At 49.2% G+C, this 20,432-nt stretch overlaps 1 protein-coding gene across 1 annotated transcript in view; it reads left to right on the plus strand.

Annotated features, from left to right (window-relative positions):
* Positions 1 to 5,833: 5,833 nt before the first annotated feature.
* The window catches only part of SH3BP2 (SH3 domain binding protein 2), a gene marked incomplete at its 5' end in the record, with an annotated part of 28,622 nt that continues 14,023 nt past the window's right edge, over positions 5,834 to 20,432 (plus strand). The window contains 5 exons of the mRNA XM_083460509.1: positions 5,834 to 5,969; positions 6,686 to 6,788; positions 7,640 to 7,757; positions 17,289 to 17,359; positions 18,330 to 18,418. Coding sequence (XP_083316635.1) covers positions 5,834 to 5,969; positions 6,686 to 6,788; positions 7,640 to 7,757; positions 17,289 to 17,359; positions 18,330 to 18,418 — 517 coding nt within the window. The remainder of the gene's footprint in view (positions 5,970 to 6,685; positions 6,789 to 7,639; positions 7,758 to 17,288; positions 17,360 to 18,329; positions 18,419 to 20,432) is intronic.

Below are 20,432 nucleotides of genomic sequence, written 5' to 3' on the forward strand. Positions count from 1 at the left end.
TGAATATCAGCTCCCTTTACCCCCCTGTCAGGGAACTGACATCGGAGCCAGAGGCGGAGGGAAGGCTCACAAGTGATGCTGGAAAGGGACCCAGCAGGGAGAGAGGTAGCTCGGGGGGGGGGAGGAAATCAGCGCAACACCAGGGATAAAGGGGGGCAGATGGGGGAATCGGCGAGAGGGCTCTTCGCTGGACACCAGCGGGGAGAGTACGGGTCCTCCGCTACCCACACCCTCCCTGCGCAGAAGACTTCCGCGCAGGGAGAGTAGGAGGAGACTTGGTGTCAAACAGCTTTTATGCTGGAAAAGGTTTAAGAAACGCCCACTGACGGATTCTGCTAGCGACTGAGGCAGCCACGAAGTGAAGGGCTGTCCAGACAGAAAAGGTTTAACAAGGCAACACAAAATACCATAAAACATTATTAAAAGATAAACAATAAAATTATAAAAGTGGGCTATTTTGTGTAAAGGCATGGACCTCACAAATTTAATAAACTTGTCTTGAACAAGGCAACATAGGCAGGAGTGGCGGCAACTTACGCACGAGCAACCCCTATATTCATTACACCCCCAATTGGCCAGGTATGGTGAGAGTTGTTTAAGCTTATCTTCAGCTAGGGAATGAGGGATATTTTCTTTATAATAACCTGCACTGATTTTCTGCAAATCAAGTCTCTTTGCTCTTTCTTGTAGAGAAAATGTTTTGTCCACATAAAGGATTTAAGATCCAGTTTTAGCACTTCTCAGTATTTTCAGAGTCAGTAACAATCAAGTGCTTCATAGAGATCATTATGGCAGTGAGTATGGAAATTGTGCATCGTGGGAAATGCTAATGATTAATAGGTATATAAATGCCTTAAATAAATAATTGAAAAGAGTAGTGTACAGTATTAGAGAAAATCTTGATTGAGCGTTCATATCGTAGAGTGGCTGTTAGCTCTAGAAGAAAAATTAACTCTCAGTGTAGATTAGCTGGTGGGGGATACAATTTTATGGATATGTGGTTCCCTTTTCTTACTTACTTTAACTCATAGGGAGGGGCTTTTACTAGTTCTGCAGTTACAGGTGGGTAGTCGTATTGGTCTGCCGTAGTCGAAACAAAATAAAAAAAATCCTTCCAGTAGCACCTTAGAGACCAACTAAGTTAGTTATTGGTATGAGCTTTTGTGTGCATGCAAGGTATCTGAAGAAGTGTGCATGCACACGAAAGCTCATACCAATAACAAACTTCGTTGGTCGCTAAGGTGCTACTGGAAGGAATTTTTTTATTTAGTTCTTCAGTGATTATTTTGGAGGGATTCTGTTGTATATAGGTACTTTTGCTGTCACTATACTTGAAAATCTGTTTTGATGTGATTTGACCTTAGACCTTATCTATGTATCTAATCTTCAAATCCCGCACCAGTGCTGGTTGTTTTTTATGCTGTGAAACTTGTTAATAACAGTACAGTGGTACCTCAGGTTACATACGCTTCAGGTTACAGACTCCGCTAACCGAGAAATACCGGTAGTATCTCGGGTTAAGAACTTTGCTTCAGGATGAGAACAGAAATCGTGCTCCGGCGGCGCAGCAGCAGCGGGAGGCCCCATTAGCTAAAGTGTTGCTTCAGGTTAAGAACGGTTTCAGGTTAAGAACAGACCTCCAGAACAAATTAAGTTCTTAACCCGAGGTACCACTGTATAATTTATGAAGAGTTGCTGTTTGGGCATAGTGAAGTAAACTGCTCTTTTGGTAGATTAATTATATTTTGCTATGTTATTATTTGCATGTAAATTGTTATTTCTTTTCTGCACTGATATGTTGAGGACATTTGTGTGACACTTAGAATCATAGAATTGTAGAGTTGGAAGGGTCTGTTGGTGAGAGAGGGGGAATTTAGTTTTAATTAAGTTACTTTATTTTTTACAGTGGTTCCATGCACAGTAAGTCCACAACTTAAACACAATTTACTTGTGTGCATTCAACTTTACATGCTTGGGAAAATTAATAAATAAAAAGGGGGTGGACACCCAGGAAAAATGACTTTGGCAATCCCACCCGCCAATAAACCCAATGTGTTTTGACTATACACGATTTTGGCTTTAGGCACGATCGCCAGAACATAAACCCTGGGAAAGTTGCAGGCATGCTTTGTTTGTTTGTTCAGTGGGGGAAGTATAACAGTGTAATGAAATTGCATTAGCATCCTTAACTCTGCTTCTGTATATACTTATTATTGGAAACCTAATAATTCATAGGGGAAAGAATATTTCTAACAGGGTATAGCATTAAACCATGGGCATCACCAGGATTTTTGTTGGGGGAGGGCAGGAGTTTTGTTAGAGCGGACAGAACTGATGTGATTGGTCAGTTGGTTAAGTATTTCTATTCTTTTACTTGATCTGGGCTACACCCCCGCCTTGGCTACACCCATGCATTAAACCAGGGGTCAGCAACCTTTTTCAGTCATGGGCTAGTCCCTCATCCCTCATACCATGTGGTGGGCCGGACTATATTTTGAATGAAAAGAAATGAACGAATTCCTGTGCCCCACAAATAACCCAGAGATGCATTTTAAATAAAAGCACACATTCTACTCATGTAAAACACGCTGATTCCCGGACCGTCCGCGGGCCAGATTTAGAAGGCGTTTGGGCCGGATCCAGCCCCCGGGCCTTAGGTTGCCTACGCCTGCATTAAACCCTTGTATGCAGCTAGCTTTCAGTCTTAAGATAATAATAATAATAATAATAATAATAATAATAATAATAATAATAATAATAATAATAATAATTTTTATTTATACCCCACTCTCCCCAGCCAAGGCCGGGCTCAGAACGGCTTACAAGCAATAATAAAAACAAGATGAATGATTACAACTTAAAAACAAAAATAAAATACAACATTAAAATAATGGAACATTAAAATATTAAAATGTAGCCTCATTGCAGGAGAAGGAAAAGAAAAAAGAAAGGGGGGGGGAGGGAATCAAATTGGCTCCAATCCAAAGGCCAGGCGGAACAACTCTGTCTTACAGGCCCTGCGGAAAGAAATCAGATCCTGCAGGGCCCTGGTCTCATGAGACAGAGCGTTCCACCAAGTTTGGGCCAGTGCTGAAAAGGCCTTGGCTCTGGTTGAAGCCAATCTAACTTCCTTAGGGCCTGGGACCACTAGGGTATTGTTATTTATGGACCTTGAGGCTCTCCGTGGGGCATACCAGGCGAGGCGGTCCCGTAGGTACGAGGGTCCTAGGCCGTGAAGGGCTTTAAAGGTCAAAAGCAGCACCTTAAATCTGACCCTGTACTCCACCGGGAGCCAGTGCAGCTTGAAAAGCACTGGATGAATATGCTCCCATGGCAGAGACCCCGTGAGGAGCCTTGCTGCAGCATTCTGTACCTGCTGGAGTTTCTGGGACAGCTTCAAGGGCAGCCCCGCGTAGAGCGAATTACAGTAGTCAAGCCTGGAGATGACCGTCGCATGGATCACTGTGGCCAGGTCGGGGCGGGAAAGGTAAGGGACCAACTGCTTGATGCGGCGAAGGTGGAAAAATGTCGTGGAAAAAAAAGATGGCAATAGATGGAACTGTTGCAGAGAAGACTGATTAGATCATAATTGTGTCTTGTTAAAAGAGATCATACAGAGTCACGCAAGGGCAGAGAAGCAATGAAGACTGCATTTGGAAATACTGTGTGCATTTCAAGTTCCTTTTTTCAGCTTTGGTCAGTTGTCTGTTTTCCGAAGTACATAAATAAACTGGGACTTTCTGCTTTGTCGTTGTTTTTTAAATAGACTGCAAACTTCCTGGAATTTCTGACTCGTTTTGACACCAAGCATGTTCTCTGCTACCAGCAGAAGAATTTGTATGCCACTCAGCAGCTGAAAGCACACATCTGCAACTGGGAACAATAAACCCACTGAAAGCAAAAATAAAAATAAAAATTTCAAGATGAGTGCCATGTTGTCATGGTTTTTGATATGTGGCACACACTTAAACATTGTCTACCCAGAAGAAACTCTTATTGAATTAAGTGGGGATTACTTGGGTGGCATTGTGGGTTTAACCATAGAGCTTAAGGCTTGCGGATCGGAAGGTCGGCGGTTTGAATCCCTGTGACGGGGTGAGCTCCCATTGTTGGGTCCCAGCTCCTGCCAACCTGGCAGTTCGAAAGCATGCCAATGCAAGTAGATAAATAGGTACCACTCCGGCGGAAGGTAAACGGCATTTCCGTGCACTGCTCTGGTTCGCCAGAAGTGGCTTAGTCATGCTGGCCACATGACCCGGAAGCTGTACGCCGGCTCCCTCGGACAATAAAGCGAGATGAGCGCCGCAACCCCAGAGTCAGTCACGACTGGACCTAATGGTCAGGGGTCCCTTTACCTTTACCTTACTCCCAGGTAGCTGGGCCTGATGGAGGTCATAGGAGTGTGGTGAAGTCATTCTGGTTTTCTCCCCCCTCTCCTCTCTTGCAAAGATATTGTGGAACGTTCAGCATTGCAGTTTTACACCTGAGTTAACTGAAAGGTGTCCTGCTTTGGTTCAGAAGAGGCACGGATTGAATGCCTCTATTTTCATTGAAAGGCTGGAGGGTGTGAGATTCTACTGTACAGTAACTGTACATTACTCAGAAGCAGACGACACTGAATTCCATGGGAATTGCTCCATGATAACTATGCACAGCCTCGTAGCCTGAATTGGTTAGCCTTAAAGGTGCCACTCAGGACTTCTTTACAGGGCCTCCCCATAAACCTCCACTTATGGGAAACAGATTTATTATGGCTAAAGTACCTTGGGTTAGAGTCAGATGCACCATTCTTGGTAATCCATAAAAGCTTATGCAGTGATACATTTTCTAGCCTTTAAAGTGCTTCTGGACTCTTGTTTGTTTCTGTTGTAAGCTAGGACTAGTGGGCTACCCCTTTGATTGAAAGTGTACCAGAAACCAAAACAAAATGGAGCAGGGTGTGGACTGACTGTGCAGTATGAGGAGGGTGTGAGTGAAGGAGATTATGGTTTGTTTTAGGCAATCCCTGCCCCGACTGTTTGGTGAGAATGAATGCTGGCTTTTGGTTCCGGGTCCACAGGAAAGACTTCCTTCCCTTGCTTTTTGTTTGTCATCTTTGTTTTCCCCCCTCCACCCCATCACTGTTCTTGAAACTTTCCTTTTGCTGCTAAATCCTATGTTTGTTTACTCAGAAGTAAGCACTTCATTCAGGGAGGCTTGTTCTTTGGTAATGTCTACAGTTGCAGTCTGTATATTGGGATGGGGCAGGGGGTACTCTTTATCACTAGGGTGGGAAGTTTAATAGGCCCTTTGTTAACAGTATTCTGTAGCATCTTGTAAGCACCAGCACTCTGAACTATGCTTGGAAAGAAACCAGAATTCAGTGGAGCTTTTAAGTACAGTGGTACATCGGGTTACAGACGCTTTAGGTTACAGACTCCGCTAACCCAAAAATAGTACCTCGGGTTAAGGACTTTGCTTCAGGATGAGAACAGAAATCACGTGGCGGCAGCGGGAGGCCCCATTAGCTAAAGTGGTGCTTCAAGTTAAGAACAGTTTCAGGTTAAGAACGGACCTCCGGAACGAATTAAGTTCTTAACCCGAGGTACCACTGTACTGGCAAAATGGTTCTCAGTACTCAATTCCAGTTACTAGTGTGCTGTCTTTGTATGGAGCTAACACAATTTTACAACACACTGCAGCAGTCTAAGCTAGACTAGTTTCTCTGTTTCCAGAAAATAGATCAGTGTTTGTAGGCTGTATCAAATTAGATAATGCATTACATGTAAATTGGTGTTGGTGTATGTTAATGAAATGATATCTCTGATGTGCTCATTTTGTAAATTTCAGAACAATGACTTCAGAAGAGACATTGTGGCCTGTCCCAATGAAAGCTATTGGCGCACAGAACCTACTGACAATGCCTGGAGGTGTTACCAAGTCAGGATACCTGCACAAAAAAGGAGGAACGCAGTTCCAGCTCTTAAAATGTAAGTTGGAAAACAAGGATGTGCCAACCTCAAATGCTTTCATTCCAAACTGTGATAAAGTATGTGCTTATATTTGTACGGAGGCTATATCTGCACTAGGTCAAAGTGGACTAGACTTAATTTTACTGGCATGCCTTATTTCACTATCTGTTTTTAGTGCAGTAAATGCACTCATCCCCACATCCTATTGCTGTGCTTTTGTTGCAGCTGTGTAGAATGTGGTTGAGTCGTCAGCCAATGAAGTCTGGTGCAGATGTAACACTAGCTCCCTGCAAAATAGGGTTTGCAAACCAGGTACATGTGTTAGTAGCATGTCCCTTTTCTGGCACAAATGTCCCCTTCCTTTCCCTAGTTGGCCTTATGGCTACTTCTGATACTTAACCAGATTCCTGTTTAAGCAGTTTCCAGGGTGGAAAGGAAGGAGGGAGCATGTGTTTCAGGGGCAGGTATCTGACTTGCAAAACCATTCACAAGGAGCCAGAATTGTGTTTTCACTAACTTTTATAAAATACTACTTTGCCCCACGTAGGGAGTATTTGGGATGGGAAGGGGGAAGACCGCTGGCATCCCCTAGCATTGTGATAGGCATCTGGAAATGCTATAGATCCGAAGTCCATCAGTGTTGATGTAAGCAAGTACATTTTTTTTTGGTAATCTAATAATACATGAAGTCCCTTTCCCCCCCTCTTCTTTTCATGTCCTTGATACTGGTCCAGGGCCACTGAGGTTTGTGATTATCCATAAGGGATGTATTTACTACTTTAAGAGTAGCACTTCGGCAGCTCCTCAGGGTGCCTTCTCACTGAAGGGCTATAATAGGTAAGTGGAAATATAGTTTATCCTATTGCAGTATTTCATCATGATAGAAATGAAGTTTTTCTCCCTACCTTATGATACTAGAACTCTTGGGGCCATCCAGTGAACGTTGGAAGATTCAGGAGAGTCAAACTTCTTTTTCACGTAGCCCATAGCTAAATTGTGGAATTTGCTCCAATAAGATGCAGTGATGGCCATCAGTGTGGATGACTTTAAAAGAGCATTAGTCATATTCATGGAGCATCTGTCTATCAATGTATTTTAATTGTTGAATTTGCTTTGGGAGCTGCCTAGAGAGCTTATGGTATGGAGTAGCTATATAATAAATTCAATTAATAATGCATGAATTAGCTTAGCAATACAAGGTTATTTGTGTTCTCACCAGCATAGTTTTATGAATTGTTGTTGTAATTATTTACATATATTTAAGCCTTAATATAGTTCCCACAGTGTGGCTTGTTTTGCATTTGCATTTTGTTTTACGCTTGTGTAGTACTTGCCTATTTCGGAGAATGCTTCATGCTGCTGATGAAGTCGGCTGTAGTCCACAAAGAAGCATGCCATAATAAATGTATTTTAAGGGGGTTGCAAGGCTCTTACCTGCAACAATTAACATGGCTACCCCTTTGGAAACTATTTCATGTGGTCCTCATAATTTGTGGAGGTTGTTTCCACCTGTAGTTTAGTAGGGTTACATTTTTATGGCTCTTTTAGACAAAGCAGTACAGATGTTGTGTTGTGCATTGATTTGGTTGGTCTTTGGGACAGAAAAGTCTATCTGCAATTGTGGTTTGTCAATTTTGCTATCTTTATAAACATGATTTTAGCTTAAATATAATTTCATTGTTACACAGGGTTATGCGGGCAGCAGAAGAAACAACATCAAACAATGTATTTCCTTTCAAGTTGGTTCACATTAGCAAAAAGCATAGGACCTGGTTTTTTTCTGCCGCCTCTGAAGATGAAAGAAAGGTGAAATAAAATTTATTATTGAAATAAAATATTTGAAAGGCAATCAATGCTACATTCCTAGCCATGTCTACCAGTACTGTAGTGGCAAATTCAGAAGTTTAGGGTCCCTCCATGATAATCACAGTTATGCCCCCTCACAGCCATAATTATATACTAATAATTGTGAAAAGCAGAGTGATATACTTTTAATTTTATTTTTCATTTTTACTATTTTAATTCTTTATAGGTGAGATAGTAAAGATAGTATGTTTCCTAATGGCCCAGTAAAAAAACAAAAAGCCCTACATTTCAATATTCTACTCCAACAGCAGACCCACTGGGATAAATAACATGATTTTTAAATGTATAGAATAATTGTTTTTTATTATTGTCAGGGCTGCCACCCAGTCCCAGCTCACATAGGACCAAGTCATCCAGCGTTCAGTTTAAAAGAGTCTTTATTGGATTACAGGTTCCATTTCCAAACTGCAATGTGCAGCCCTACCTCTTCTAGGTCAGAGCGACGAAGACCCGTCTGAGTCTCCGCCTCTAGCGCACCAGCTTAATACCCTAGCCTTGCTCCACCTCCAGCGCCTTTCCTTCCGTCTCTGGGTCCTTCTGCCCCCCTGGGTCTCTCCCTTCCTCCTCTCTTCTGACGTGGACCCCCCTGTCCCTTCCGCCTCCTTGCGGCGGGCTTTGGGACTCGGCTCACTCTCTGGGCTGCTAACTGCGCCAGCTTCCGCTACATTTGAACTTGGCGCGCGCGCCCAACTCTCTACTTTCCTCTTGACCGTTTCCTCGCTCCCCGAGGTGGGCGTGACTACTCCTGACTCATGCCCTCCCTCCTTCTGAAAGTCTCCGGAACCCGATATCTGTTCCCCTTTCTCCCCGCTACTCCCGGCTGGGCACGTGGGTCCCGATCTCCAACTGCTGCTCTCTGATCCCTCTCTGGACCCTTCTTCCTGGGGTGCCCCCCTGCTCTCCCCCCTTGCTCTGACTGCTGGCGCTCCCTTCTGGGAATCCTCGGACTCGCTAGACAGGCTCGGTGATCTCGGGTCGTCATCCCCACTCATCCTTCCTTCGTATTCCTCCCCCTCGCTCTCTGTCTCCTCCCTTCTCTGCGTCTCTGCTCCTGAACCCCTGACATCCATCCCCCCCTCGAAGCCCCCCCTTCCCCCCTCCCCGCTTTCAAGGGTGGTTGGTGGGTGCTCCGTCATCACGGGAGTGAATGTCGGATACAGTTCGCTCCCCGTTGCTGGCCGCCAACTGAAGACCTCCGAGTCTTCCTCCCCGCGTTCGTCAACGGTGATTTGCTCCGCCTCCATTTCGGTGCCGCCGTGCTCGAAACCGAGATCCTCCCCGCAAACGTCCATGTCAGTCTCTGCGTCTGTCGCTGGACCTGGTATCTCCTGCCACTTCCGGCGCCACTGCTCCTCTGGCCGATCGTCCCACCAATACGAGTTGTCGGACGCCGAACCCTCCGGTGACCCCTCTGGGGAACGTGTGCGCTGTGCGGGTTCCCCGTCCGAGTCGAAGCCATGGAACGTGCTGGAGGAAAGCGTGGGAGTGAACAACCAGTCGTCAAAGAAGCCCGCTGGCATAGGTCTGTGTGGGAAAAGGGCATGAAACTCGTCCTTAAGCAGGGGTTCCTCCAAGGCGTAGTCCGGCACCCAGCTATTCGCGCTGGCCCGGGTGCCCTCCCTTGCTAGGAGATATTCTACTCCGTCTTCCCCCCATCTGGAGTCCAAAATCTCCGTGACTTCGTTAATGGGGTCCTGCTGTGGCAATCTTTCCGCCTCCGTCCGCTCCGGAGACTGACTCGGTGCCGTTCCTGGTTCCTGGAACCTGTGCGGTGCCCTGTAGGGAGTGAGCACCGACCTGTGGAACACCGGATGCATCCTGGAACCCTCCGGTAGCACCAGCCGGAAAGCCACCGGGTTGATCTGCGCTTCGACTCTGTATGGACCGAGTTGCTTGTGCCCCAGTTTCCTCTTGGCTAACGATCGGGTCGGCACCGCGTGGGCTGCCAACCAGACCCAGTCTCCCACTCGGATCTCCTCGCCAACTCGCCTGTGCTTGTCAGCTTGCACTTTGTATGCGTGCTTCGCTAGCTCCAGCTGCCGTCTGAGTTGATCGTGGACCTCTTGCAACTCAGATGCGAAAGCGTCCGCCGTCTGCGGTTCCCCTTCCCCCACCCTGTCCAGTCCCGGGAAGGTTCTGGGATTCCTCCCATTGTTGGCAAAGAACGGCGTCACCCCTGTGGACACGTGTTTCATGTTGTTGTAGGCGAATTCGGCGAGCGGCAGGTAATCCACCCACGTCGCAGGCTGTTGATTGGCATAGCATCTCAGGTACTGCTGCATGATGGCATTGACCCTCTCCGCTTGCCCGTTGGTCTGCGGGTGTCTCGCTGATGCCAGGTTGATCTTGACGTTCAGGAAGCCCATCAGCTTTTGCCAGAAATTCGAGATGAACTGGCGGCCGCGGTCGGACAGTATAGACCGCGGCAGCCCGTGCACTTTGAACACGTGATCTATGAACAGTTTGGCTGTTTGTTCTGCCGTGGCCACCTTCGCACACGGTATGAAATGTGCCATCTTGGTGAACAAGTCCACCACCACTAGTACAGCTGTCTTGCCTCTCGAGCTGGGTAGATCCGTGACAAAGTCCAGGGCCACTCTCTCCCATGGTTCAAACGGCGTTTGTAGCGGTTCCAGCAGTCCCGTCGGTGGTTTGTGCACCGGCTTGGCCCTCTGGCAGGTGTCGCACCTCGCGACGTAGTCCGCGACTTCCCCTCTCAGTCTGGGCCACCAAAAGTCTCTTGCGACTAATTCCACCGTTTTTTCTGTGCCAAAATGCCCAGCCGTGGGTGCGTCGTGCAGCTGCTGCAGTACCCTGGCGCGAAGTTCGTCTCCCGGCACGTAGATGGCCCCTTTACGTAAGAGCAAGCCGTCCCGTATCTGGAACTCGTCGCCCGTCGCCGTGCCCTTGTGCACTTCTGCCATCTTTGCCTGCGCGAATGAGTCGTCCTGCAACGCCCGTCGCACCGCATCCAGGTCTACTGTGGCTGAAGCGCACGCCCACGCTGTTGGCGCGAAGATGTGCATGGCTGCCGCTGGCGTCGCCTCTTCGAGGTATTGCGGTTTTCGGGACAGTGCATCCGCCATGATGTTGGTGTCGCCCGGGACGTACTCAATTCGGAAATTGAAGTCAGCAAAGAACTCCGCCCAACGTATCTGCCTCTGGTTCAGGAACCGAGCCGTGCGCCAGTGCTCCAGATTCTTGTGGTCCGTGCATACCTGCACCGTGTGCTTGGTGCCAATCAGGAAGTGCCTCCACGCCTTGAAAGCTGCATGAATGGCAAGCAACTCCCTATCCCAGATGGTGTAGTTCTGCTCCGACTTGCTGAGCTTTCTGGAGTAGAACGCCCCCGGCCTCCAGACCCCCTGTGGGTCCCTCTGCAGCAGCACCGCTCCCACTGCTCTATCGGACGCGTCTGTCTCTACCCGCAGCGGTCTGCTGGGGTCGATATGCAGCAGTTGCTCTTCCGACGCGAAGAGACGCTTGAGTGTCTGAAAGGACCGCTCCGCCTGCTCCGTCCAGATGAATTTCTTTTTCTTGGAGCTTAGCGTGTCCGTAATAGCCGCCGTCTGCATCGCGAACCCCTTGATAAACTTGCGATAGAAGTTGGCGAAGCCGACAAACCTCTGGACCTCCTTCCGGTTGCGCGGGCTCTTCCAATCCAACACCGCGCGAACCTTGGCGCTGTCCATGGCTAGCCCCTTGTCCGACAGCTTGTAACCCAAGAAATCCACCTCCGTCGTGTCGAACTGGCACTTCTCCAGTTTGGCGTACAGTCTATGCTGCTGCAGCCTCTCCAGCACCTCCCTAACGTCCTGGTCGTGTGCTTGCTGCGAGTCAGAGAATATCAGGATGTCATCCAGAAAGCAGACGCACTTCTTGTAGAGGAGTCCCGCCAACACGTGATGCATGAAAGCTTGAAAACAGTGAGAACCGTTTTGCAAACCAAACGGCATCACTCTGTATTCGTAGGTGCCCAGAGGCGTGAACATGGCTGTCTTCCACTCATCGCCCTCCCTCATGCGGATGAGATTGTACGCTCCTCGCAGGTCCAACTTGGTGAACACGCGTCCCTTGCGCACCGTCGCCAGCAGGTCGTCAATCCTGGGCATGGGGAAATCGGAGGGCTTGGTCATCCTGTTTAAGAGGCGGTAATCCACGACCAATCTTTTTTGGGGCGTGTCCTTCTTCTTCACGAAGAAAACAGGACTGCCCCCCACTGCTCTGGACTCCCGGATGAAACCGCGCTGCAAATTGTGATCTATGAACTGTTTGAGTTCCTGTAGTTCGTCCTCAGACATGGAATATAGCTTCCCCTTCGGCAGCGTTGCCCCTGGCAGGAGGTCAATCTTGCAGTCATATTGCCTGTGCGGTGGTAGCTTGTCTGCCTCTTTCTCGCAGAAGACCTCCAGAAAGTCCACGTATTTGTGGGGGACTGCTTGCAACGTTCCCAACTGCAGTTGTGAGTCCTCCTCCTCTCCCTCCTGTCTGGGCAGGATGCAGTGTTCTGCGCAGTAAGAGGAGCCGAAGATCAGCTGTCTCTGGTACCAAGCCAGCGTTGGACTGTGCCCGTCCAGCCAACTCATGCCCAACACAATGGGCGTGTCCGACAGTCGGGTGACATTAAAACTGATGACTTCCCTGTGGTTACCAAGTTGCATCACCATTGGTGGCGTCTGCTTCACCACCTGCCCCCCTAGCAACTCTCTGCCATCCACTGTGACGACTTGCAGGGGCAGAGTGGCAGGCAGTAGCTTTATAGCGTGCTGCTCCACAAAATCCTGTGCTATAAAGTCTGCGTTGCTTCCAGAATCCACAGAAAGCGGCACTTCGATAGTGACGCCATTGGGTAGCTGGAGAGACGCTGTGAGCTGCACTACTGGTTTGGGTGGGAGGGGGTCCATGGGTTGCAATATCGCTGGGGACTGCTTCACTGATGCGTCTGGCTGGGCCCCAGTGCCTCTGTCTCCAGCCAGACTGCGTCGTTTCCCTGCAGTGGTTCCCCTTGCTGCGGTGCTGCAGTCACCATTGCCGAGGCTGCAGTAAGCTTGTGGAGCCTCTGGGGACACTCTTTTGCCATATGCCCTGGCTCCTCACAGACGTAACACTTCCTGTTCCCTCTAGGAGGCTTCGCTTTCACTGCTGCCGGTGCTAGGGCTCTGGTTGCTGACTGAGCCCTTGCACCTCCAACCTCCATAGGTTCGACTCCTCCTCCTGGCGGAGGCGTGGATTGCGCCCGTGCTGCTTCTCTGGGAAGGAAGGAGGGGCCCCTGGCTGGTTCGCGCTCTCCACGCCCTTCGTCCCTGCTCCACGGACGTCCTTCCAGCCTCACCCCCACTGCCAGTGCCCTCTGAACGACCTCCTGGGTGGTTCGGGGTCTCTCCCCCCTCGCGATCTCATCTTTAATCGAGTTGTGCAGCCCCTCCCAAAAGAGGTCTTTTACCGGAGCCGAATCTCTGTCCCATTCCAGGGCACTGACCAAGGCGAAAAAGCGGGCATGATACTGCCTGACGCTGGCCCTCCCTTGTCTCAGCCCATGCACCTCCTTCCGTGCAAGATCCACGTCAATACTTGATAAAAAACACCCATCCATCGCTTTGATAAAGGCATCTGCACTCTGAAGCGCCGGATCTTTATCCCTCCACAAATTGCGTAGCCACGCTTTAGCATCCCCATGCAAATGGGACAGTATGAACCCCACTTTCTCTTCCTCATCTCTAAAGTCTTTTGCCAGCAGTTGCAGTGCGCACATTACGTCTGCTCGAAAATTGGGGTACTGTTGTAAATTCCCATCGAAGTGAGCCACAAGCCCTCCTGCTCTCCGTGCCAACCCAACCCCCTCCGGTCGGGGTCCTGGCTGCCCGTGTTTAACCCATGCTTCAAACCTGGCGTGGAGATCTCTGTAGGCGGCTGCCGCATCCTCCTCCCTTTTCTTGGATGCCAGTACCTCCGCATTCAATTGGGTAACTGCCTGTTGCAGCGCTGCAACTTTCTCTGCTTCCGTCATCTCTGCTAAACGTCGTGAGCTTGCTCCCAAACACCGATCTCTTCCTCCAGCTGCTTCTGTCTCCGCTGCGAGGTATCAGGTGTCAGAAGCTAGTGAGACGGGTCTTACTGTCAGGGCTGCCACCCAGTCCCAGCTCACATAGGACCAAGTCATCCAGCGTTCAGTTTAAAAGAGTCTTTATTGGATTACAGGTTCCATTTCCAAACTGCAATGTGCAGCCCTACCTCTTCTAGGTCAGAGCGACGAAGACCCGTCTGAGTCTCCGCCTCTAGCGCACCAGCTTAATACCCTAGCCTTGCTCCACCTCCTGCGCCTTTCCTTCCGTCTCTGGGTCCTTCTGCCCCCCTGGGTCTCTCCCTTCCTCCTCTCTTCTGACGTGGACCCCCCTGTCCCTTCCGCCTCCTTGCGGCGGGCTTTGGGACTCGGCTCACTCTCTGGGCTGCTAACTGCGCCAGCTTCCGCTACATTTGAACTTGGCGCGCGCGCCCAACTCTCTACTTTCCTCTTGACCGTTTCCTCGCTCCCCGAGGTGGGCGTGACTACTCCTGACTCATGCCCTCCCTCCTTCTGAAAGTCTCCGGAACCCGATATCTGTTCCCCTTTCTCCCCGCTACTCCCGGCTGGGCACGTGGGTCCCGATCTCCAACTGCTGCTCTCTGATCCCTCTCTGGACCCTTCTTCCTGGGGTGCCCCCCTGCTCTCCCCCCTTGCTCTGACTGCTGGCGCTCCCTTCTGGGAATCCTCGGACTCGCTAGACAGGCTCGGTGATCTCGGGTCGTCATCCCCACTCATCCTTCCTTCGTATTCCTCCCCCTCGCTCTCTGTCTCCTCCCTTCTCTGCGTCTCTGCTCCTGAACCCCTGACAATTATTAATAATTTAATTGTGCTAAAATTATTGTTAATTTTATACTCCTCTTTCATAATTTTTAAATAAATGCCTTTATGCAAGATCTGTTTGTTTTGTATTGATACTGACCCCCCCTCACCCTATGCTCCTTCCCCACAAGCAAGCAAAGGCCTGCAATCCTATTCCCACTTACAGGTAAAGGTAAAGGGACCCCTGACCATTAGGTCCAGTCGTGACTGACTCTGGGGTTGCGGTGCTCATCTCGCTTTATTGGCCGAGGGAGCCGGCATACGGCTTCCGGGTCATGTGGCCAGCAGTAAATACAAAGAGACTTAATTCTGAGTAGTCATGTAGACCACTGTATTGTATGTTAACCATATGGTGAACTTTTAGGGGCTGCCTGGACTTCAGCTACCTATTACCGTATTTTTCGCACCATAGGGCGCACCGGACCATAGGGCGCACCCAGTTTTTAGGGGGGGAATTCAAGAAAAAAAATCTTTTTCCCCCCCCCGCAGCCCCAAAGAGCAGCGTACAGGCTGCACACAACCTCTCCCTGCCGGAGGGGTTGCGTGCAGCTATGGATCAAGCCAAGGCAGCGAGCGGGATGGATCCCGCTCGCTGTTTTGGCTTCCCCTAGCCCCGTGCAGCCTCTCCCTCCCGGAAGAGGCTGCGTGGGGCTAAAGAATCCATAGCCCCGTGCAGCCTCTCCTTGGCAGAGGGGTTGCGCGCAGCTATGGAGGAAGCCAAGGCAGCGAGCGGGATGGATCCCGCTCGCTGTTTTGGCTTCCCCTTTAGCCCCGTGCAGCCTCTCCTTGGCGGAGGGGCTGCACAGGGCTTTCCTGGCTTTACTGGGAGGTGGGGGGATTCCCTCACCTCTCCCAAAAGCCCGCAGAAGCCGTGCAAACCCTTTAAAGAGATCGCGGCTTCTCCTGGCTTTCCTGGGAGGTGGGGGGATTCCCCCACCTCCCGCAAAACCGGCAGAAGCTGCGCGCCTTTTAAAAGGGCTGCACGGCTTCTCCTGGCTTTCCTGGGAGGCGGGGGGATTCCCTCACCTCCCGCAAAACCGGCAGAAGCTGCGCGCCTTTTAAAAGGGCTGCACGGCTTCTCCTGGCTTTCCTGGGAGGCGGGGGGATTCCCCCGCCTCCCGCAAAACCAGGCTCCCCCCCCGCCAGCCTTCTAACCAAGTCGGGGGACAGCGGGAAGGGCGCACTGCGCCCCTGCCGCTGTCTCCCGAGTTTGCGGGGCTGGCGACGGGGAGGAGCAGGCTTCTCCCCCCGCCAGCCTTGTAGCCAAGTCGGGGGACAGCGGCAAAGGCGTGCTGCGCCCCTGCCGCTGTCCCCCGAGTTTGCGGGGCTGGCGACGGGGAGGAGCAGGCTTCTCCCCCCGCCAGCCTTGTAGCCAAGTCGGGGGACAGCGGCAAAGGCGTGCTGCACCCCTGCCGCTGTCCCCCGAGTTTGCGGGGCTGGCGACGGGGAGGAGCAGGCTTCTCCCCCCCGCCAGCCTTCTAGACAAGTCGGGGGACAGCGGCAAAGGCGCGTTGCACCTCTCCCGCTGTCCCCCGAGTTTGCGGGGCTGGCGACGGGGAGGAGCAGGCTTCTCCCCCCGCCAGCCTTCTAGCCAAGTCGGGGGACAGCGGCAAAGGCGCGCTGCGCCCCTGCCGCTGTCCCCCGAGTTTGCGGGGCTGGCGATGGGGAGGAGCAGGCTTCTCCCCCCGCCAGCCTTGTAGCCAAGTCGGGGGACAGCGGCAAAGGCGCGCTGCGCCCCTGCCGCTGTCCCCCGAGTTTGCGGGGCTGGCGGTGGGGCTCTCCTGAAGCCTGGAGAGCGAGAGGGGTCGGTGCGCACCAACCCCTCTCGCTCTCCAGGCTTCAGCGAAAGCCTGCATTCGCACCATAGGACGCACACACATTTCCCCTTCATTTTTGGAGGGGAAAAAGTGCGTCCTATAGTGCGAAAAATACGGTATGTAGCAGCATTTGCAAAAAATACTTTTAGAGATTACCTTACCTCAAACAAAATCAACAGAGGTGATTGAGGGAAGGGCAAAAGTTGGTCTTTAGAACTACTGAGATTCGAAAGACTAGAAAATGAAACAGAAGCAGGAAGGAGAAGTGCACTAGAGCGGAGGGGAAAGCAGTAGCTCTTTAGGATCCCAGTAGGGTGTCCAAATGACTCACTTATCATTCCCAGTTCTAACTTCACTCATTGGCTAAAAACACTGAAAGATGGGAGCAGCCAGGCTGGCATATGCCACAGAAATTGCTTAGAAGGGTGCCTGCATATTTTTCTTCATCACTTTCCTTCTAGTAGGGTGAGAGGTTTACTTCTTCTTTTTTTAAAAAATGAAAGCTTAGGGTCTGTGCTGCATTGCAGGCATGCACCACAGTGCAGTTGTATCATTCGTACTATTAAAAATCTGGCCATGGGGTGAGCTTGGCCCATGTGAGATTACTCCCCTGTATAAATCTTGTATAATAGTTGCTTTGAAAATACAAATTAGTTAATAGAATGTTACATGCTTCATAGCTGTTTGTGCAGTTATATCTTGGAAACATACCTGTTTCAGAATGCTTGTTCCTTACAAATCCCACCAAATAATGCATCATTTGTCTTTCAGGACTGGATGGCCTCACTTAGAAGAGAAATAGATCACTACCATGAGAAGAAGGAAACTGTTACTGACTTAAGGTCAGCACATGCTGGCACAGGCATCATGGCAGAAGAATGACAAGGAACTTGCCTTAAGCTGCCTTCCTCAGTCTGGTGCTTACAGAAGCTTTGGGCCAACTCCTTTTTTCTCAGACCATTGGCCATGCTAGCTGGGGCTGATCTGAGTTGTATTCCAAAACATCTGGAGGGTGCCACACGGGCTACCCCTAAAGTAGGGAGAATAATACATACATACATACATACATACATACATACATACATACAGTGGTGCCCCGCAAGACGAACGCCTCGCAAGACGGAAAACCCGCTAGACGAAAGGGTTTTCCGTTTTGGAGGCGCTTCGCAAAACGAATTTCCCTATGGGGTTGCTTCGCAAGACGAAAAAATCTTGCGCGTCCCCGCGGGTTTTTTTCGCTCCCCCCCTTTTTCTAAGCCGCCTATCAGCTGTTCCGCTGAAAAGCCCGCTTAACAGCTGATCACGGAAAGCCGCTAGACCGCTGTAGCGCTAATCAATGGGCTTGCTTCGCAAGACGAAAAAACCGCTAGACGACGAGAATCGCGGAACGGATTCTTTTCGTCTTGCGAGGCACCACTGTACATACCTTTTTATTATTGGGTACCCTGCCCATCTGACTGGGTTGCCCCAGCCACACTGGGCGGCTTCCAACATATATAAAAACATAATAAAACAGTACACATTAAAAAGCTTTCCTATACAGGGCTGCCTTCAGCTGTCTTCTAAAGGTTATATAATTACTCATCTCCTTGACATCTGGTGGGAGGGCGTTCCACAGGGTTGGAGAAGGCTGCTATAAAGTCTAAAATAAGAATGTTGCCTGTTAATACAATATCATTTTGTCAGTAACATAAGATATAAATAGTTTCCCAGTTGCTTTGTATTTCCACAATCAATGTGCTCTAGTTTTGCTCTTCCCATAAGTCCAATGTACAAGTGTCCTCTCTAAAACTTCTCTCTCTCTCTCTCTAGTGATTCTGGTTCAGATGTTGACAGTTTCTATGGCTCAGTAGAACGACCCGTTAATATACACTACTCTCAACATTCAGTGGAAAATTCAGGTAAGAAGATAATTTAGAAGTTCCCTTTTCATAAAGGTGATGCAGCTGGTAGACATTTTTCCTGTGGAGTGAGGCAGAGGGAAGAACCTTTCCGGTGGCTGGGCCAGATCCTAGGTTCCCCAACAGGGCTACTTTGACAGGTGGGTTGGCCTGCCCACCATCAATCACCTGACTTCACCTTGGATCTTCCTCTGCAGCACAGCTAGGACTCAAATGCTGCTTTTGCAGTCACTGCTGGTCAGTTGACAGATGATGACTTCAAGCTCCACATTATGGAGTTCCCAACATGGAACTCTCTAACACAGCCAATCCCCGCAGGCTTCTTTCACTGGCGATCAGCTGATTGACTGTGGCAGCAAGCCTCTCCTGCCAAGGAACAAACAGGAGCACACGTTAAGTCTCCTGATCATTTGTTGGCAGCCACACTCCTTAGGCACAGCTGCCACCTGTACTTCCACAGACAGCAGTGAGTGCAGGAAAACCTCCGAAGTGAATGATGCCCTTTGTGGGAAGGCAACCCTATCCAAATCAGGTTTGACTTAACAGCTGCATTCCACCTTTCCAACAACAATGTTGAGCTCAAACTGCTCACAGTAATAGCAATAACGTTTTAAATTAGCAACTGTTGCAATCACTATAACCATATCAAAAACATGATAGCATATAAATAAGGCAGAAAACAAACCATAAAAACAAACTGTTAATGCACATTAATATGAACTTGTAGTGATTCAAAAAAAATATCAGAAATGGCACCAGCTCTGGGGCAGTTGATATATTCTCTCTGGGAAGGGAGAATTCACTTTCCGAGGCAGCTAGTTTTTCTTAGGTTTTAGTCTCCACTTCTGTTTCACCCTCAAATAAAGAAACTGATCAAATAAAGAAACGATGTTGTTTTTGGAAGGGTGGGGCAACAGGTTCCAAAGAAGATCCAGATTGTCTATATCTTTTCTCCATGCGAGAAGCTTAGGAGCATCCTTTCCACAGTCCCTTTGGACTGGCTTCCTTCTCTCCTCCCAGGTGCACAAACCCCAGGCAAAGAAGAGCCCTAGAGCTCTTGCCCTTTGGCTCACCCCAGAGAACCTGTACCACTGCCAAGACATGAACTCTTAAAGGTACATGGAGGGAAAGAGAACAGACAGAGTCCCTAATTATTAGCAAAGCTCAACGTGAATGTATCATGGCTGTCCCTAACATGGTGAACTTCATGTTATGGATCATTAAGAAACAAGTTGAAAATGAAAAATCATAGCATTGTTATACTATAGTGAGACCACACTTGGAATACTGTGCCAGCTCACCTGGAAAACAGGTACTATAGAGCTGGAAAAGGTTTAGGAAATGACAGCCAAAACGATCAAGTAACTAGAGCTCCTATGAGGAAAGGTTGCAAAATCTGGGGCTTTTTAGTTTAGAAAAAGGCAATGGGGGGTACATGAGAGAGGCGTTCAAGATTATGACTGTTGTGGAGAAAGTGAGGAGAGAGAAGCTTTTCTCCATCTCTCATAACACTCTCATAACCTGGGGTCATCCAATGAAGAATGTTGGAAGATTCAGGACAGGCAAAAGAAAAGCCATCAAATGTATAACTTGCTGTTGAAATGGAACACTCAGGATGAAATGGTGAAATCAGTTATGATTAAATGGGCACAAGATGTTGGACATAACATAATGATGGCTGACTGGGAACAGTTATGGACCACAGGTATGAAATTCACGGCATGTAATGTCTTAAGAGAAAATTTAATGAAAATGATTTAAAGATGGTACATGACACCAGTCAAGCTTGCAAAAATTTACCATTTGCCCGACAATAAATTTTGGAAATGTAATGAGACTGAAGGTACATTCTTTCACCTTTGGTGGACATGCCCAAGGATTAAGATATTCTGGGAGATGATTTATAATGAAATGAAAAAGGTATTCAAATATACCTTCTTGAAGAAACCAGAGGCCTTTCTCCTGGGCATGGTCAGCCAATTGGTGCCAAAGAAGGATAGAACTTTTTTTATGT

The sequence above is a fragment of the Podarcis liolepis genome (assembly GCF_965112155.1).
Source record: "Podarcis liolepis genome assembly, chromosome: 9".
In the NCBI taxonomy this organism is placed as follows: domain Eukaryota; kingdom Metazoa; phylum Chordata; class Lepidosauria; order Squamata; family Lacertidae; genus Podarcis; species Podarcis liolepis.